This window comes from Acomys russatus, chromosome 27 (genome assembly GCF_903995435.1).
Source record: "Acomys russatus chromosome 27, mAcoRus1.1, whole genome shotgun sequence".
Classification (NCBI taxonomy): domain Eukaryota; kingdom Metazoa; phylum Chordata; class Mammalia; order Rodentia; family Muridae; genus Acomys; species Acomys russatus.
In genome coordinates, this window is record NC_067163.1 from 29,969,870 (window position 1) to 29,988,950 (window position 19,081).

General features: G+C 41.3%; 1 protein-coding gene across 1 annotated transcript in view; it reads right to left on the bottom strand.

Annotated features, from left to right (window-relative positions):
• Positions 1-19,081, bottom strand: part of Mtmr7 (myotubularin related protein 7) — an 81,568-nt gene that overhangs the window by 38,252 nt on the left and 24,235 nt on the right. Inside the window, 3 exon segments of the mRNA XM_051169560.1 lie at positions 6,528-6,685; positions 15,006-15,168; positions 16,879-17,001. Coding sequence (XP_051025517.1) covers positions 6,528-6,685; positions 15,006-15,168; positions 16,879-17,001 — 444 coding nt within the window.

Below are 19,081 nucleotides of genomic sequence, written 5' to 3' on the forward strand. Positions count from 1 at the left end.
ACTCAGAGGCTGTACTGATGTCTCTGCACACACAGCCCTCGTCACTCACCTCTGTGAAAGACAGTCGCTACCTTCTGTAACACCAGACTTATCACTCTCCAGAGGAGAATAGGGACCTTCATGGCTCAGCCAACGCAGAGGCCAAAGCTCCCCTACCCGGGCCCAGATAACAATGCTCAGGCTTGCGGGCTGGCTGGCACGGCCTTCTCTCTTGAATACAACTCTATTAAAGGGCTCCTGCTTCTTCAGAGCACTGAGCCCAGCCGACCAGCCAAGGCTGAAGTATATGGCACTCACTCTGAGCATCTTCCAGTAGAGTCGCTAAGAAGCTGAAGCACCTGTTAAATCCATTAATGCTGATAATGATGATAACGATTACACCTTCCGGCGCGCAGCGTCATTTAACTTGAGTTCTAGTAAACAGCTGTTTGTGGAGCTGAAATATTGACATTTATCCTCCTTTCAAAGTAGGCAACACTCTCGAGTGAAAACTAGGAATCCACTGGGCGGTGGTGGTGCACGTCTTTAATCCCAGCACTTGGGAAGCCAGCCTGGTCTACAGAGCGAGTTCCCAGGATAGTCAGGACTGTTACATAGAGAAACTGTTTTGAAAAGCAAAACAAACAAGAAAACTAGGAGTCCTACCCTGAAACCCACAAATACTTTTGAAGAGACTGAAGGAGAAAGAAATGGAGCGATCCAATATGGCTACCATGTTCCCTACTCAAAGCAACCAACAGACTCAAGGCAAATCCTATCAAAGTCTCAGTGGCCATTTTTCCAGAAATACAAAATTTATCTGAAAACTAGTATGAATTCTCAAGTGACTCCATATACTCAAAACATTTTTTCCCTAAAGAACAAAGTTGGGGATTCATACGTCCTAATTTCAAGGCACGTTACCTAGGCCATGTGTAACCAAAGAGTGACACTGACATAAAGACAAACAGACCAACAGAATGGAGAGTCCACAGATAAACCTACGTGCAGCTGAGTAACCCCAGCTTAGGTACCAAACCTGCTCTTGGAAAAGGATGGATCTTACCTAGTTACTGAGAAAACTGGAAATCCACACCCAAAGGGAAAAGGTGAATCCTTAGACCCTACACAAAGATTAACTCAGTGTGGGTTAAAGCTGTAAATGAAGGATGCAACCTCCCAAAAATACACGAGGAAAAGCTTCATATTAATTCTGGCTTTGATTTCTTACGGACAATGTCAAATGTACAAGTGTTGGAAAAAAGAATGAGGCTATATTGAACGTAACTTTTATGTACCCAAGGAGCAACTAAAAGAATGTAAAGGTACCTAAAAATGGAAGAACATTATTTTCAAATCACTTGTTCTTTATGCATTTACTATCTAGAATACATAAAGAACATCACGTCAACAAAAGCAAATAGCTTGACAGAAAACAAAGACTTGAATATCCCCAAACATGTTCACAGTCGGCACACACATGAAAAGAAGTTCAGCATCACTAAACTGTCAGTGAAATGAGAATTAACTACACTAAGAAATCATCTCACAGCTGTTAGGCTGGTCACCATGAAAACAAAGCCAAAAACAAGGGTTGGCAAAGACGCAGAGAAACCAGAACCTTCTGCATGCTGGTGAGACCGTGAAGCAACGCACGCACAGTGGAAAACAGTACAAAAGTCCTTCACAGCTTCTAAAATACAATTACTACCTGATCCAGGAACCTCAGTCTGGGTAAATCACCACAAGAGTAAGTGGACTTGCAAAGAGGTATTCACACAGCCTTGCTAGATGTAGTACTGTTCCTGACAGCCAAGAAACAAAACAAACACCATCCCCCTAGGAATGAACACAGTGCTTTCGATTCACACCGGGATATTATTCACCCTGAAAATGAAAGTAAGTTCTGCAGAATGAGACAGCATTGCACAACTGTATTTATACGCAGTATCTGAAGGAGTCTAATTCACAGAAACAGAAAGTTGAATGCTAATACCAGGCTGAGCATAAGGGGAAAGGGGGAGAATGACTGTTTAATGGACACAAAGTTTCAGCTTTGCAAGAGGAGTTCTAGAGTTCAATTGCACAGCAATGCGGCATAGTGAATTATTCTAAACCCCACACACTTAAAAATGATGAAGACATCAAATTTGGTTCTGTATTTTTATCATGTTACAATATAAGAATAGGCACAAAAACCACAGGAGCACCAATCTCAGTGAGATATTGATGGTTTATTAGAACCCCAAGACTGACCGTGGCCAAAGGCATAATCTGGGCCCAAGAGCCAGTCTTTTTATAAGAAAAATTGTAACCAGGTAACAACTAGGTAGCCAGGTGGGGAGCAAGGGGGAGGGCGGCATTACATCATTTTGATTAGCTAAACACAAGAAGAATCGATTTTGTTGTGACCACAATGTCCAGGTAGCTAGACAAAGCAATTTAGGCTGATTGGCTAGGATATAGGCTTGGGGACTTCCAGTTCCCCACTGTTCCAGGAGAAAGGAGCATAGCAGGGGATTGTGTGTTTAAGTAGAACATAAATCATTAATTCAAGCAGAATGTTCAACAAGTATTGAATTGTGAGTAAAAGGCTGTTCAAGCTCCCAGGCAGGTAGAGTCTGAGAACATGAACTTAATTTCATCTTATGATCAAAATGGAGATTTGGAGGCAAAATGGCTTCGGATGTGCTAAGAGTGGCAGCTGGTGTTGGCAGAGGAGCCGCAGTCATGCTAGGAACAGAAGCAGGTCTTCATGGAAAGACTATATGGTTTAAGCGGGTTACGCCAATCAAAAGAAAAGAAATGCGCCAATCTTAAAAACCCCACTGCTGTCTCTTTCATAACTAGTTCATGGGCTTGTGACCAAAATCCTGGTAAGGAAGAATGCGCCACACAATGTAATTTATGCTACTACATTTTCCAATTCCTCAGGAACCACCGGAGATTTTTGTCTCATTTTGAAAATCAAAAGGGAAAACTCAGAGAGAATGGGAAGCACTCACAACAGTGAAAAACATTTTTCTGTTGCTTTTTCCTTCTCATTTGGCTTTGTAATGAAAGTAACTGGCTATTGTTTATGAACTTAAAAATATTACTTTTTGTCCTCACTCAATAAATTAGCCTGCCCTAAAGGCTCATGTGTCTTGGTGGGGTACTGCTCTCAGGAACCTTATTAATCCCTGCACTCATTCAGTAAGCTGTTAGCAAGTCCTTACTTTATTACAGGAATTGCTGTTGGACCATGGGCAGCAATCAGTAGCAGAGATGGAGGCTATGAAGACGTTAGACCAGGCAAAACTACTCTCTGCTGCCCTGGGTAGGACCTTCCAGTAATGTATTTACAGGAACTGAGATACATCTACACAAAAACATCATTTTTAAATATTTAGGTCCTAGAACTCATTTCAAGGAATTTATGACAATGAGGATATGAGCAATGTAAAGCAATTTATAAAATATAATATGGGAAGATGTAGCTGTAGGAACTGAAGTTCAAATTAAATTTAAAATCTAAATTAAAAAACAAGTCTAATTAAACACATGGTTTTGATCATATTTTAAGTTACATTGCAATAAAGACTGAGCAATTTTTCCCATTTCCAGGGACTGAACCTGGGCCCTGAGTGCTAGTCAAGTGTGCTATCACAGAGCACAGTGAAATGTTACCCTTGTAACAGTCACCAGCTACTTTATCTGAACAGAGGTAATCTCAGGATTGTGTATAAAATGAGGCACAAGCTGAGACAGTTGTCTGCCATTAGCAACAGGTGTCCTAACTGATGTCTCAGTGACAACTAGTAACCTGTCCACAACCACACAAACTCACCTGACATCTTCTCTGCCGCTGGCAAGTTTCTTTCACCCCACCCACTCAAAAGGAGTATAAACTAACTCAAAGGCAAGAGGAAAAGATATGTATATTTCTCTGTCATAAATTCAATTTCGTAAGAAGTGGATTAAGAAGAAAATTTCTGAGTAGATGACTAGTTAGACCTTACTATGTTAGACAATTTTTGTTCTATTTCTACACTGCAGTAAATAAAGATATTTCCGTGATATTTCTCAAATCAGAAAATCCCCGAGGTTTTCACCTTTTCTGTCACGTCATTCTTTGAATGGCCAGGCTTGTTTTGCTATGTGTTATTCTGGAAAAGAAAATGAGTGATACATGCTTTTTAGTCTGTGTAATGCAGGACACCGCTTAATATGTCTGAGTCATATTTTTGTGAGAAAATCATCAAAAAGAAAAAAGAACCGTATTTTCAAAAAATACTCACTGGATATGGTTCACTTTATTTTCTTCCTTGCTCAAGGACAGTTAGACAACTATTTTAAAAATAAAGACATCCAACTTCCTTTACTAAAGTTGGGTTTCCCTTCATTTTCTCATCTTTAGACTAAAACATTTGGTGCAAAAGTTGACTTTAGTAAGAGGATAATCTGGTCTAATTATATTAACCCAATTCTTCACAAAGATTAAGTAAGATATCATTACTGAATTTAAGCATAATTATAAAGAAGATTCAGTATCATAAGTAACTGACTATATCTAAAGTCATCTCTATATCGAGATATTCTAGACAATAGTGCAGAACCACCCAATTTTAGGAAAAGATTTAGTATCAAACTATAACAATCATAGTAAAAATGTTAATTGTAGTTGTAGATCTTACACACTGTCAAATTTGGACAAATATTAACAATATATGAAAGCATAAATAGCAATTAGATCTGAGATGTAGCTCAGACGGTAGAGTGTTAGCCTAGCATGCAAGAAGTTCTGGGTTCAAATTCCATAAATCATGCATAGAAGCATAATCTATCCCGCAGCACTTTACATGCAGAGGCAGGAGGTTCAAGAGTATAGCATCCTTAGCTATACGGTGAGCTTGAGACTGTCTCAAAAACAAAACAAAAATAAAACCACCCATGAATCACAAGTTCTGAAGACCAGGAAACATGCTGAAAGTTATCTGTAATAGGTACAGGAATGATAACAATTATGCAAAGCAAAACAATATCTGTAAATATACACCAAGGCAATATTCTAGAATGCAAGAGGCAATGTAGTGAAAATCTTAGTTTGTTTAAAAAGAAAAACCCACAGTAATGTATAAATAAAATAATGAGGAGAAAACATAGAAATGTAACGGGAATGTGTTTTTGTTTATATCCCAGGTGTGGGATATGGGGCTGCTTCAGACGGACCACAGAGGCAGGCGATGATCTGTCGCGTGCCCTAGCAGAGGCACGATTTTGCCAGCTACAGATAGTTTACATTTGGAATCTTGGGGACTCTTCAGAGGGTATTTAAATGCTAGAGCCCTGAGATTGGGGGAGGGGGTGGCTACTCCCCCTGCTGCTGTTACTGTTTGTTGTTTGCTGACTGCTGGCTGGAGATATTCTGATGAGCAAGATCAAATTTTCCTCAAGGAACTTGACACCCCACATCCCAAATCAGCAGGAAGTATCTAACCTCTCTAACCTTCTTTCTCGCCCACCTAGTGTTGGGGGTAGGAAGGGATGGGGTAGTGTAGGGAGGTAGGAAAAAGAACCCAATAAACAGTGAAAAGGTCTAGTTACAAGGCAATTCAAGGAGTCACTAGGAATGGCCAATAAACACAAGCACTACTGAAATAAGAAAAGAGGTTATGTAAGTATGTAATTATGAACAAAGAAAAAAAAATAAGATAGAAGAGTGAGCTTGGAGTATATCTCAGTGGTATGGCATTTTAAGCTTCTGCATACATACCCACAAGAGTTAAACCAAAGAAATGATACCCCTCTCTCTCTCTCTCTCTCTCTCTCTCTCTCTCTCTCTCTCTCTCTCTCTCTCTCTCTCTCTCTCTCTCTCTCTCTCTCCTCCCACCCCCCCCACCCCCCACCCCGCCCTCATCTCTTGCTAACTCCCTGGAGCACCAGGAATTAATATTGAAGCCAATACTGATATATGAGCTCATCACTGGAGGGGACAAGAGGTTCACTTGGCTCTCTTCTCTTTCTCCATACTCCTTTCTGGAAGTATAGGCACATTTTTTTTTTTCACATATCCCTAGGGAGCCTCTTGGTGACCTTATGTACCAATTGAAAATCCAGTGAGCACATCAAGAGGCTGGTGCCAAACTGCCATCAAGGTCCCTCTGATTGCCACACGAATCGTCCCCTGTTCTATAAAAAGACGTGATGGGAGAATGAGGTCCCAGCCAGCTCTCCCATCAACTGTCTGGCCACAGAGTCTCCGCTGGGCCTTCCTTAAAAGAAGGATATGCAGGGATGGTCTTGAGGGGCTAGTTCTAGGCGCAGTTAAAAAAAGAAAGCCAAAATGAGCTGGGGATACAGTTCCAGTGGCTGGCCACGTGTGTAGCACGCACAAAATCCTGGGTTCAATGCCTAGTACTGGAGTGGGCAGGAAACCAGCAACTGGAAAGAGACTTGGGAATCCTCAGACTTCATCTACAGAGAGCTGCAGAATTTGGAGGAGATCAAAGCTATCCCACGCTAACTGTCACTGCGTGTTTGAATTCCACTAAAATGGCACCACTCACTCTGTAGTCTCTATTGACGTCGCTGAGCTGCCAATGGTTGTCAGGGAGGCCCATTCGCTTGTATTCTTCCCTGAGATCAATCAGCAACCAGCCCTGCTCTCGTTCTTCCTTATCCAGCTTGGGATTGAAGGAAAAGCAGTATAACTCCTCGTATTTCACTGAAAGAGAGAGAGAGAGAGAGAGAGAGAGAGAGAGAGAGAGAGAACAACGCCAAATCAAACGAAGCCAAAGCCAAAGCCAAACTGGCCCCAAAACATTCTGTCCCAGCTGGAGTTCACCACCCCGGCCTCCCAACCCTGGCACTGGGACGAGGGCACCCTGTTGCTATGGACAGTGTCACACAAATCCCTCCCTGCAATGACAAGACCTTGGAGCATCCGGACGCAACTGTGCAAGAGCCTCCTTCCCTATAGAAAGCGGGGTGTTCCTTGTTACTAGCAGATTTGTTGTAAGTACCACTTAAAAGTGAATGTGTGTTCCAAAACACATAAAATACAGAGCACAAAAGTAATTAATAATGCAGGGATCCATCAGACATCTATGGTTGTTTGGATTTTGAATGGATTCTACCAAAGACATAATTTGATGCTCACAATATTAAGAGATCAAAAACAAAATAGTTGCAAAAGCTACAGATTATGTTGTATGTTCCAGCTAAAAACATGTATTTTTAACAACTACGTGCATAAGACGACCGTAGTATTCTTAAGATATTTATAGGAATAGTTAATAAAAATCAGTTCATAACACACAGCAGCCCGTGCATGGAGCCCAAACCATGGGATATACCATGAAAGCTGCCTTCAGCTCTGCCAGGACATTTTTATCCTTCAGGCTTGTGATCTCACGCCTCAGAGCCTCACTCTTTCCCTTTTCCCAATAAAATGCAACATTTGCCTCTTTTTGCTCTGGTCTTGCCATATAAGGAAAGTATACAATTCAGCACTAGCCAACAGAAATGTAGTGCTAAGCTACATGGTCATTACAAAAGTTCCTGTTGCCACATTAAAAAAGGAAAGGAAACAGTGGAATTGATTTAGTAATAGTTTAATCCAATTTGGGGACACCACATGCATTACAGCTCAGTTCAGAGGCAGCTACATTTCAAAGTGCTGGGTGGGCAACTGTGGCCAGTGGCTACCATACTGGAAGTAGAAGACTTAAGAATTTTATTTTTTAATTAATTTATTTACTCACTTCATATCCCAGTCATAGCCCCCTCCCTCCTCTCCTCCCAGTCCTACCCTCCCTTCCCCCTCCCCACTCCCCTATTCCTCAGAAAAAATGAGTTCTTGTTTTTTTCTAACAAACCGATCCATCCAGCTCATATGCACCAATGCTGATCCTCACTTCAAAGATGAGAAAAGTGGGGGCAAAGGCGGCTGAGGAACAGCGCTCACACAGGGTTGTGCAGCTGGTAAAGGGGGGGATCTAGACAGAGAGACAGACTGGCTACAGGCGCACAGCACCACTGTGCCCCAAGCTCCTCATAGTAGCTCTCAGCTCTTCCCTTCTTTCATGATAATCACCCTGTCTCTCTCCAATGTGCGCCTACATCCTCAGTTTTCCCGGGCCCGCCCTTAGTGCTCAGCTCGCTAACAGCCCTCTATGCAGACAATTTAATGCTTCTACGCATGATTGGAGGAGGCCGTATAAAGGATCTGGCCACCAGCAAGAAGCCAAGGAAAACTCAGCTGTAAGCTTGTTTTGACTGCTATTAAGATGACTCACCCACATGAAAGAAGAAAGAGACTGGTCCTGTTCTGAAGAAAGATAAGGGCATTTGCAAGGACTACATCTTTTCAGGGGACGTGTAAGAGGCACAACTACACAGATTGTGTTCCACTTCGGTCTTCTTGGTATCAGCTTTCTAAACTTTACAACAGGACACTGGCTGTGGATCAGGTAGGAAAGATACACAGGCACACTCACACAGACCAGACACGACCAGTAAAAGCGGTGTCTGACATATGAGCTAATGGGGAAAGCTCAGAAGATTGAGCTCCTGCTCTGGGAACAGCTGGTTCAACACTGACCTATCTTTTCCATTACTGGGGACCATTTTCATGACTCAGACTTCTGCTACAATAACGATAACCGCAAATGCAATCTGTCGGAGATGCCAAAAGGATCTCTTGAGAAGCCTTCAGCTCCCTGGGGGTGATAATGGAAGTTAAGCTTCCATGTTAAGTGTTTACAAATAGGTTTAAAGGCAGGAAGAGCAAACCACTCCTTGCCTGGCAGCTGTCTGTATGCGCGCTGATGTGGAACAGCCAAACTGTCCGGGACAAAGCACAGTGGACAGGAAGCCCGTCGTGGGGTTGGAGGACATTACACTGGGCCTACATTGAAATTATAACATTATTTTCTTTCGGATATTTTTATAAAAAGGAATGATTAATCCTCAGGCCCAATTTTAAGCACATTTCTATAAGAGGGTAAGAAAGCCTCCACTTTGTTGTTATTGTTGGCCAAACCTGGATCTTGCTAATGTACTGTGGGTAAGCCTTTTACTCAGAAGCCAGGCTACACTGTGCACTGGGGACTGCATAATTTGACAAATTAAAAAGTACCATAGCACAGACGTAAATTTCACAGGATAACTCCCATTTTATAATTGTTTTCTTCTTCCCACTCCAATGCGTATCATAAAATATGGCACAAATTTTAACAGTCACCATGGAAGTAACATTAAAAAAAAAAAACAAAAAAAAAAAAACAAAGGAAATGTTTAGGAGTATTCTGTTTACATTTTTTTTTAATTTGTATATTGACAAATTCTAGGTGTTAATCTATTTATGAGGTTCAATGTGGTGTTTGAGACTATTTGTGTGTGTGTGTGAGTGTGTGTGTGTGTGTGTGTGTGTGTGTGTGTGCGCGCGCGCGTGCGCACGCCATGGCACAGGCATGGTGGTTTGACAACAACTTTCAGGTGTTGATTCCTTCCGCAATGGGATCTGAAGATCAGACTCAGGGCATCAAGCTTGCACAGCAAGCAATTTAAACGGCTGGGTGACACTGCAAGTCCTGTTAAAATTTTTTTTAAATACAATATGGAAAGAATAAATCAAGGTAATTAACTTGAAATAATAAACAGTTTTGTAACGAGAGTGTTTTAAGTCTTAGCAGCACTGCAAGGTATGATACTCATTAACAGCTAGGCTTGTCATGCTGTGGAACAGACTAAAAAAACAAATAAAATGAAATCTGGCTTATTCTTCCTAACGGGGCTTTGGACTCCTAGGTAACACCTTCCTGCCCCTCTACTCTCACTCTTGCTTGTCCATCATTCCCTTTCCACTTCTAGGAGTCCACATCTCAGCACATGTATGCAGAGCAGATCTTCCTTTAACTTATTTAGCACATGGTTCTCTATTTGCATCCATACTTCTGCAAATGAAAGACTTTTTTTTTTTTTTTTTTCATTTTCAAAGCTTAAAAGTAATTCACTGTGTACTGCAGGGATTGGAATGAATGTGAGGTGGCTGCCACAAGCTTGTGTATTTAAATGCTTGCTCTCCTATTGGTGCTACTTGACGTCGTGGCATCTATGGGATGTAGAGCTCTGCTGGAGGAAGCGCACATCTAGGGAGGGCTTTGAGAGTGTTAAAGCCTCAACCCACTTCAGATTTGTTCTTGCGGCTTTCTGGGTGTGGCTGAAGATGTGAGAGCGAAGCGTCCAGTGCCAGCTGTCTTCTGGACTCCCACCACCTGCAGCTCCAAACCCAAATAAACACTTCTTTCCTATAAGCTGCCTTTGCTAATATCTTAATCCAAGCAATAGAAAAGTAACTAACACCTGTACACATCGAAGGTTTTCTTCATCCACCCATCAGCTGACAGGCACACAGGCTGACAGCTGTGTTACTGTGGATACTGGTACAGTGAACACGGAAGGGGACGCCTCTTCAATGTAATGAATTGGACAGTAGCTCCGTGCTTTGTTTTTTGGGTTTTTTTTTTTGTTTTTGTTTTTGTTTTGTTTTTTAGGAATGTCCAAAGTGTTTTTAATATCAGCTGTACTCACTTATATTCTCACAGTACACAGGAGTTCTTTTTCATATATCCTTTCTGATCTGAAAGTCTTTTTTTCCTTTCCACGTTAGCTAGCCACCCTAAGGGGTGAGAAGCAGTATTCAATGTGTTCTGTTTTGTTTTTTAATCTCCCTAATGATTTGTGACGCTGAGCTTCTCCCCTGCTCCCCACTCAGATCTTCTATTTAGAAGTGTCTAGTTGATCCTTGTTGTTCTTACCTGGGTTGTGAGTTTTCTTCACAGAGAATGTAAGTTCCTTACACAGTTTGAAATCAACCCCTTATCAGATGAAGGTGTTACAAATCCCATCAATATGCAGGCCATGACCTATTTCTTCTGTTGTACATAGGCTTTGCACCATACAGAAAACTTTAACTTTGAACCATCAGCCACCTCCCTCGGCTGAGTCACCTCTTTTAAAACAGGCATAATGAATATTCCTCAGACTTTTCCTATCTGTAAGTCTGTGCCACCACATGCAACGAAACAACTTTTGCTGCAGTGATGGGTAGCGAGGGCCTCATCCTCGGTGTCCTTACTAGGAGGGCACACTGGACCTGTTCCTATGAAAAGCAAAAGCAAAACAAAACAACAACAATGAAAAGCAAATTAACAAAACTGAGCTTCTGAACTACAGGGGTAACCCAAGATGCGCGTGTAATTTTAAAACTTGCTTTTAAATCACAGAAAGTTACAAACTCTGTTAATACATTATGGCATCCTACCTACTGAGACATAATTAGCTTAACAAAGGCAGACGTGAATGTTTTTCTATCCAGAAAAGCAAACTGAGAATTCATAAAACATTATATGAAATTAGTTAAGCATGAATACTTCTGGAAAGCCTGACTGGTATTTCAGGCAAAAGCATAATAAAAATGGAACATAGAGGTATGGTTTCAGTGTTTGGCTCTATAGCTCACTGATCTCCACAGCTCTGAGAGAAGTGAGCGTTCACTATTGTAGTACTATTGTTCACTGGGAAGAAGGGGTCACGCCATACCAGCTCAACTTCCTTCTCTCCCCATTGTCTTCTTTCTCAGGAAACTGAATTTCCTAGAAGAAGCACGACTTCATCACGTGTAAAGGCCCCAGTGTGGAACCTGTCACTGACCCTTTGCTCTCTCACATCTGAGAAGGGGGTGTCATCTCTCACCTGGCTGACATTCAGAGCTGAGGGTTACAAGGGAAACACTGGGGAAGAAGGAAAATAACTTGTTTTGCAGCAATCAGCAGAAGTTTTAAGAAGAGAGTATTTAGGGAAAAAAAAAAAAAGAAGAAGAAGAAGAAGAGATTTGACCCTATTGTAGAGTTAGTTGGAGTAAACAGAGGGTAGTTTAATGTTAGAAGTACTTTTTTAAAATTCAAAGAAAAATGAAAGGCGTGAGAAGGCCACCAGCTACCCTCAGGGTACGGAACTGTGGAGTTTTAGGACCAGAAGTTGAGTACTGAAAGCCAACGGCCTTTGACATTCCACTGAATTTAGACAACTCAAAGTAAATGGCATGGACAGCCCATCAGAGAACAGTAAGGAGATAGCACCGCCTGTTACCAGATTTGCGCTCCTAAAATAAAACGATACGGGTGTCTCATCTTCGGTGTGTATGCTACACAAGTCAAAGTTTAAAGATTAGGACTGTGGAAGCTAATGTCATGGAAGAGGACCACAGAGTCAGATGAGTTATCATCAATTTAAAAAAAAGCAATTATCAGGGTGAGGAAATGGAAGAGTTGAGAAAGCAGTTACCTTGAAAACATGAGGGCCTAAGTTCAAGTCCTGGTACTGGCATTAAGAACCAGCCAGGCATGGTGGGGCTCACACTTGTAATCTCTGCACTGGAAGCAATGCTGGCCTATCACCCATGCCTGCTTACTGTGATTCAGGCAGGGAAGAGACTTCCTCTCAAAACACAAGATGCTGTCCGGAGAGATGCCCCAGTGGTTAAAAGCAATGGCTGCTCTTCCAGAGAACAGGTTCGATTACCAGCACCACATGCAGCTTGTAACTCCAGTCCCAGGTGATCTGATGCCCTCGTCTGGCTTCTTCAGGAATTGCATACATGTGGTGCAGACACAAATACTCATACACATAAAACAATAAAATACAAACTAAAATTTTTCTAAAAGTTTAAAGGTGCGCTCTCGAACAATACTTGAAGATGTTCTCTAGCCTCCACACACATAAACACATGTGCAACCACACACACACACACACACACACACACACACACGAATATATATACCTACACAGACAAAAATAAACGCCAGTGAAAGCTTGCTCAACCATTAATGATGTATTAGACAACTTAAAAGATTCAAATTAAGCCAATGAGACAACCTCAATCATAAGATTTTTGAAAACCATAGTAAATATAGAAAGCTGAGGGTGTAGCTCAGTGGAAGTCAGTGCTTTATGCGGGTAAGATCCTAGGTTCAATTTCCACCACCAAAAGGGAAAAATAGACAGAAGAACTGGGAATTAGGATGACCTTAAATGGCTGAAGTTTGGTTTTTAAAAAAAGGGAAAATAAGCATGAGAAGTCATTTAAGTATTGAAGAACACATAAACACTACAGTACACAAGATAACTGATACAAAAATAAATAGCAGAGGCAAATTAGAAGACAGGATAAGGAGAGCACATGGGAAAGCAGAACTGTCTGAGAAACCGGCATTTTTAATCAGAGAATTTCAGACCCACCCAGTTAATGTATTTTCTCATCTGGGTCCAACCTTTCTCTTAAGTGAATTGTCTTATGCTGGGACCTTTTATTATCCATCTTAGTTTACATGAAGTACATACCAATAAAATCTCTTCCAATTCTTAGTAGTCCCAGAAGTCCTAAGGACCTACGAAGCTTAGAAATTATCTCTTTCAGGGGCTAACAATTGAGATGTAATATGAATAAATTAATAAAACAAAATTTAAAAAAAGAAACTACCTCCTTCATAGGTCTTGAACTCCCAAACATTATTTCCTTTGTTTAAAAAAAATTTTCTTTAAAAAGACTCTGTAGCACTTTGCAATTAGCTTTATCCATAGAGATGAAATGCGTGATCCATGTTGGTGACCAGAAAAACCTAAGCTGATGAAGGGCCCCGCCCTGAGCATTTCCTTCACCCAGGGTGCTCTCTCCCTTCCCTCCTTACCCTGACGACTGTGGGGGAATGATGATGCATTGTCATCCGCAGTGACCATGCCTGCTCCCGGTACAGTGCCACTGCTTTGCGTGTGAAGCCCTCTACTTCTTCTTGCCCTTCCTGATTCCAGTCCCGCCTTCAGGATGATAGCCGGCACCGGGACATAAGTTCAGGACTGCATTTAGCAGCATGCTTTAGGACTGCCTGGGGTTTGTCCTGTCTTCCCACACTTATTAAAACACTGTGTGTTATATAACTTGACATCTCTAAAGCCAGTGTTTCAAAAACGCTAGAGACATTTTAAATCCACTCAGGTGATAGTTTTGATTCAATTAATTACTATGTTTTCTTTTAGGGAAAAGGAGGTCAATTGGGTCTTTGGCTCCATCTAATATCTAATGACCAAAATGTCACCTTTTTAAAAAAAAACACTCATTTTTAACCATACCCTCACAATAAGTCCTAGCACTTTCTGCTCCCACCACAGCCTTCCTCGCCCTTGGAGCTGCTCTCACAGCTAATCAGCCCTTCCCAGCTCTCCAGCTATTCCTAAATCCCATTAATCCGGTCAGAGCACATTTATTACCATGCACATCCATTAGTCAGTGACACAGAAATTGCTGGCACAGAACCCCTCTTGCAAGCTCTGCTGCATGCGGCCTAGCCTACATCTTCCCAGAACCGCTGCTCCAATTATAGAGCACCCTCCAAAAAGTTCAACCGCTCTTCTGGCTTACTCTGCAGTTATTCTTAACACGCTCGGAGGTGGGGAAAGGTCTCAACCAAATGCCTTGAAAGAAGAACAAAGCAAAGTCAAAACCAAGACTGTGAGAATTCCCAGGCATCGTCTCCATTAAGTAACACTGGCTGGAAGCCAAATGCTATAGTCCTGTGGTCGGGAAGTCAGAACCCAACCCAGTGTCTTGCAAAGATCACAAACTTCTCATCATTTGGCTAAGAAACTATAAGCACATATTCTATTCTCCTTACTGATGCCTTCCATAGGGCACTTGAGTTCTAGCTTGATGATGTCTATTTACTATAAAAACCTGGAAGTGTGCTTCCTTGAAGCAAGTTCACACAAGCCTCACAGTGAGTCAAGAAGGTAATTCCGGCCCTAGGGAAGCAGTGACAGGGACATCTCTGTGAATTTTAGGCCACTCAAGGCTACGTAGTGAAACCCTCTCTCAAAGCAACAAAAGAAAAGCATTTTCTCATTCCTAAGCATAATACAAATTCTTTACCATGGTTTGTGCCTTCCCTCCGAAGTCACACAGCAGATGCCTCTCGTTTTTTGCCTACCTGGCCGTGCAAGGCGTATCAGAGAGATGTACACATCGTGGCAGTCTCTCTCCTGTGGGATGACAAGTTGGACGATCTGAAAGTTCTTGCAGCGAATAAGGAGAGGACAGCCGGTCGCGGTTGTTGCCTGCTTTTCAATGGTGGAGATCTGACTGTGAAGAATCTAGGGCCGAAGTTAATGCGTACGGTAAATATGAGTAAGAAACAAAAATGACAAGGACAGGCGAGGCTGAGCCACACAGACAAAGAAACACTCCTCAAAACTTGTCTCATTTTAACACCTGTACTCTGGTTACAAACACTGGGAGGTTCTAAGTAAGAATCAACTATAAAAATCTGCAACTTTAGTTTTCCTTACCAAACTTTCTGATTTCCACAATTATTGCATTTACACAGCTCCAGGTAGGAAACATTTGGGGAGTCAAATGCTGGATGCATTTAATAGCTAAAATTAAGTAAGGTCATGGGAAGCTAGTAAAATAAACGTTTGCAATCAACAAAAGTTAGAGCCAGCTCCACTGGGAGGTGCCACCATGCTCCTTAACTCCACATGGGACGCTCAAGTTCAATGGCCACTTGTTCTCTAAGCTGTTGGTGGTCAGGCAGTCTGCAGAAGAAAATATTTCACTTTCTCACTGTTGGTTATTTTAATGGGCAGATCCTAGTGCAGTATGTTGTTCTGATACACACACACACACACACACACACACACACACACACACACACATATAATGTGCAATGATTAAATCAAGCTAATATATACTATATATGATATATGTCATCAACTTCCTGAGCTATCATTTTTATGGTGATAGATACACTTGAAATTTACTAAAGATATTTTGAAATATGTAATCCATTATGATGTATATCATAGCTCTGTCTCAAAGCCTAGTCCTGTGGTCTTTCTGAAATGCTGTACCTCTGATCGGTAACTCCCTGTTCCCTTCCTCCTTGCCTCATCTACAGCCTCTGCAACCGTCATTCCACTAAGAAAACAGGCTGATAAGAAAATAAACCTTTCTGGACTGTGTCTCCCTGGTCTGTGAAGAGATCTACGTTCTGTCCTTAAAGGCATCCCTCCATAAAGTTCCTGTCCACTGTGTGGTACTGGCTACCTTCTGCTAAGTGTAGCCCTCTCTGGGGTATGTGACTGGAATCTACAAGTCAAGATGTTGGCTGTGGGTTATAAAGTCACGTTTGTGCTGGTGGATGTCAGAAATGTCTAATGGTTTAATGACTATGCACAAAATACCTGATGATGGGACAGCTCTCTAGCTTTCCTGTTCTCTTCAACATAATAAATTAATAGAACAGATAATTTATAAGATCCTGCAAAAGAGAGGGGCCCTTATTGGAGAAGCTATGGTCATTGAGAGCTGTTGAGCAAGGGAGAGGCACTCTCCTTTGAGGACATGGACCCAGTGGGTAACGCTGTAACCATGTGCATCCAGACAGTCCTAACTGGACTCAGGGCATTATTAATAACAAAAATGAGGAAATGATGGTGAGAGAGGATGGGGCCTAGAAGTGGAGGATGCATATGATCAATACGCATTGTATGAATGTATAAAACTTTCAAAACAACCTGCAAATAATAGTTCTGCCAAATCAGGCACCAGAGCATGCTACAACTGGCATGGCTGAAGCTCTTCTTCATAGCTATGCATGAAGCTCCAGCAGCTCCAGGCCACTGCTAGGTCTATCTTTGATGATATCTAAATAATCAGTGTTTAGTATGTAAGCACATCAAGTAGATATGACCGTGATTTCAGACAGACATTCCTTTTCTAACACACCCCAGAAATTGTCTCCAAAGTGCCCGAGATAGTCCATGTGTCCCAACCTAAGGCCAAAAATGTGGACACCATACCCAGGTTTCCTTCCTTGTGTCCGGTGCATTTTCCACGAATATGACATGAGTGGCCGTCAGATATAAAGTTCCCAGTGATGCTTTCTTACAAGACACTCGATCTACCAAGCGGACATTTTCAACCTAGAGAAATTTGATAAAAAAAACAAAATATTCAACCACCTTATATTTACTCTAAAACTTACATTTCAGAATGTCTCCAATAATTAAACCAAATACGCCCCTCAATTCAGGGAAGACTATGATAATGTATATTAAATAATAAAATACCAATTATGAAAATATGACTTTAAATGTGCCTCAAAACACAGGCTGTATTCTTTCCTTGAATTTTGAACAGGTCAGTGTTTTTACTTCATTGCAGCTATACAAAATTTCACATTATGCCAGCACATATATGCATTAAAGCCCTGCATTTACATAATGACTGTGTATGACTATGAACTATCTTCTATCAAAAAAAAAACAAAATCAAAAACAAAAACCACTACGCTTTTCCATGTGTTTGTAGAGCTGAAGACATGGCATATGAATTTTTTTTTCACATAAGCTACTATAGTGAGTAACATAAAGATGCAAACGGGAAGAAAAGGTATCAGAGAAAGTAGATAAGGAAGCCCTAAAGGCTGGGACCTACACTCATTCTCTGGTAAGTTTTATCAAGTATTTGTTTATTTTTATGCAGAGCAATTTCAGGAGTAGTGCAGCGGGTCTTGTCACATGACATACCACAGGAAGGGTGAAAACAACCTGTCCCAGCTCTGTGGAGACCAAAGCACAGTGACCTCTTCAGTGAAACAGCCCCTCCTTATGTTAAGGTTTGTTGTGTGTTCAGTCATGTGTAAGTGTGTGGCTTGTGCATCTAAGTGCATGTGCCTAGCAGGCAAGAAGAGGGCACTGGGTATCCTGGAGCTGAATTTACAAGTTGATGTGAGCCACAAGACCTTGGAAAGGGAAGAATACACTTTTAGGTGCTAAGCTCTCTTTAACTTCATGAAACACAGCTCCCTTTTTCCACTAAATTAAGTCTAGCATTGTAGGTTTTACCTCTTTGACTCAAAACTAATTTAAGGAACATATTTTATCATACGGTTGTACCTAACTTATCAAACATTCTATTTTGAACTAAGTTTAAGAAAGATCATGAAACAGCTATGGAAGGAGAAAAATAAAGACATTATTTTTATAGCATTTCTCTGGGAAAAATAATTTGGCTGTTTAAAGGTATATAATAGGTAAATTATGTATGGTCAGTATACTAATTAACAATATGTAAAAATGAAATACAAATCATTTTTCTGCCTTTAGGCCTAGTTAAACTCAACTTTATTCTACCATATTGAACTAATAATATTTTAAGGTAAAAATATTCAGTATGGAATATTCTCCCCATAGAAATGAAAGGAGCTATACCACTTAAAAGTATTTTTAGAAATCCCAAAAGAACAGAGTGGGGTACATAGATGTTGGCAGATGGGAAGACTTAATGGAATTATTCCCATTTCTTTTTGTTAACTTTGGATGGTGCTGCAGGAACACTACATTTCAAAGTCTGGCAGTCACTCTTACAGGTCCCCGAGCTGTCAAAAGCAATTCTGAAGCTGAAGCAGAAGGAGGAGGAGGAGAGGAGGGAGAGGAGGAGGAAGAGGAGGAGGAGGAGGAGGAGGAGGAGGAGGAAGAAGAAGAAGAAGGAGAAGGAGAAGGAGGAGAAGGAGAAGGAAAAGAAAAAGAAGAAGAAAATAAACAAGAGAAAAACACCAAAATGATTTACCGGCACATTTAACAATACAAGAAGTGGGTAATGAACATGACAATTCTATCATTGGGCAAAGTGTGTGAAAACAACAATGTTCAGGGGCCACTTCACAGTAGCTGGAGCAAGCTGAAACGCAGTAAATCCTCCAAATCCTGGCACCGTCCTGACGACCTAGTAGGTCTGCTTCATTGCTCAGTTAACTCAAGGCTATTTCATCTACACAGCAGTGAGGCTTCTCATAACTGAAGATAGGAACTTGGGAACCTACTCACTTCTTGAACAAAGTTATCCCAACTTGTTTTGCCTGTTCCTGAGAAGGCTACTTATGATACACGTGGGTTCATACTCTGGAAACAGCTTTTAATGTCTGCTAAGAAATTATAATCATTAATTCCGGGTTGTGCATTTACCACAAATCTGACATTTTTGAAATGAGATCCATCTATA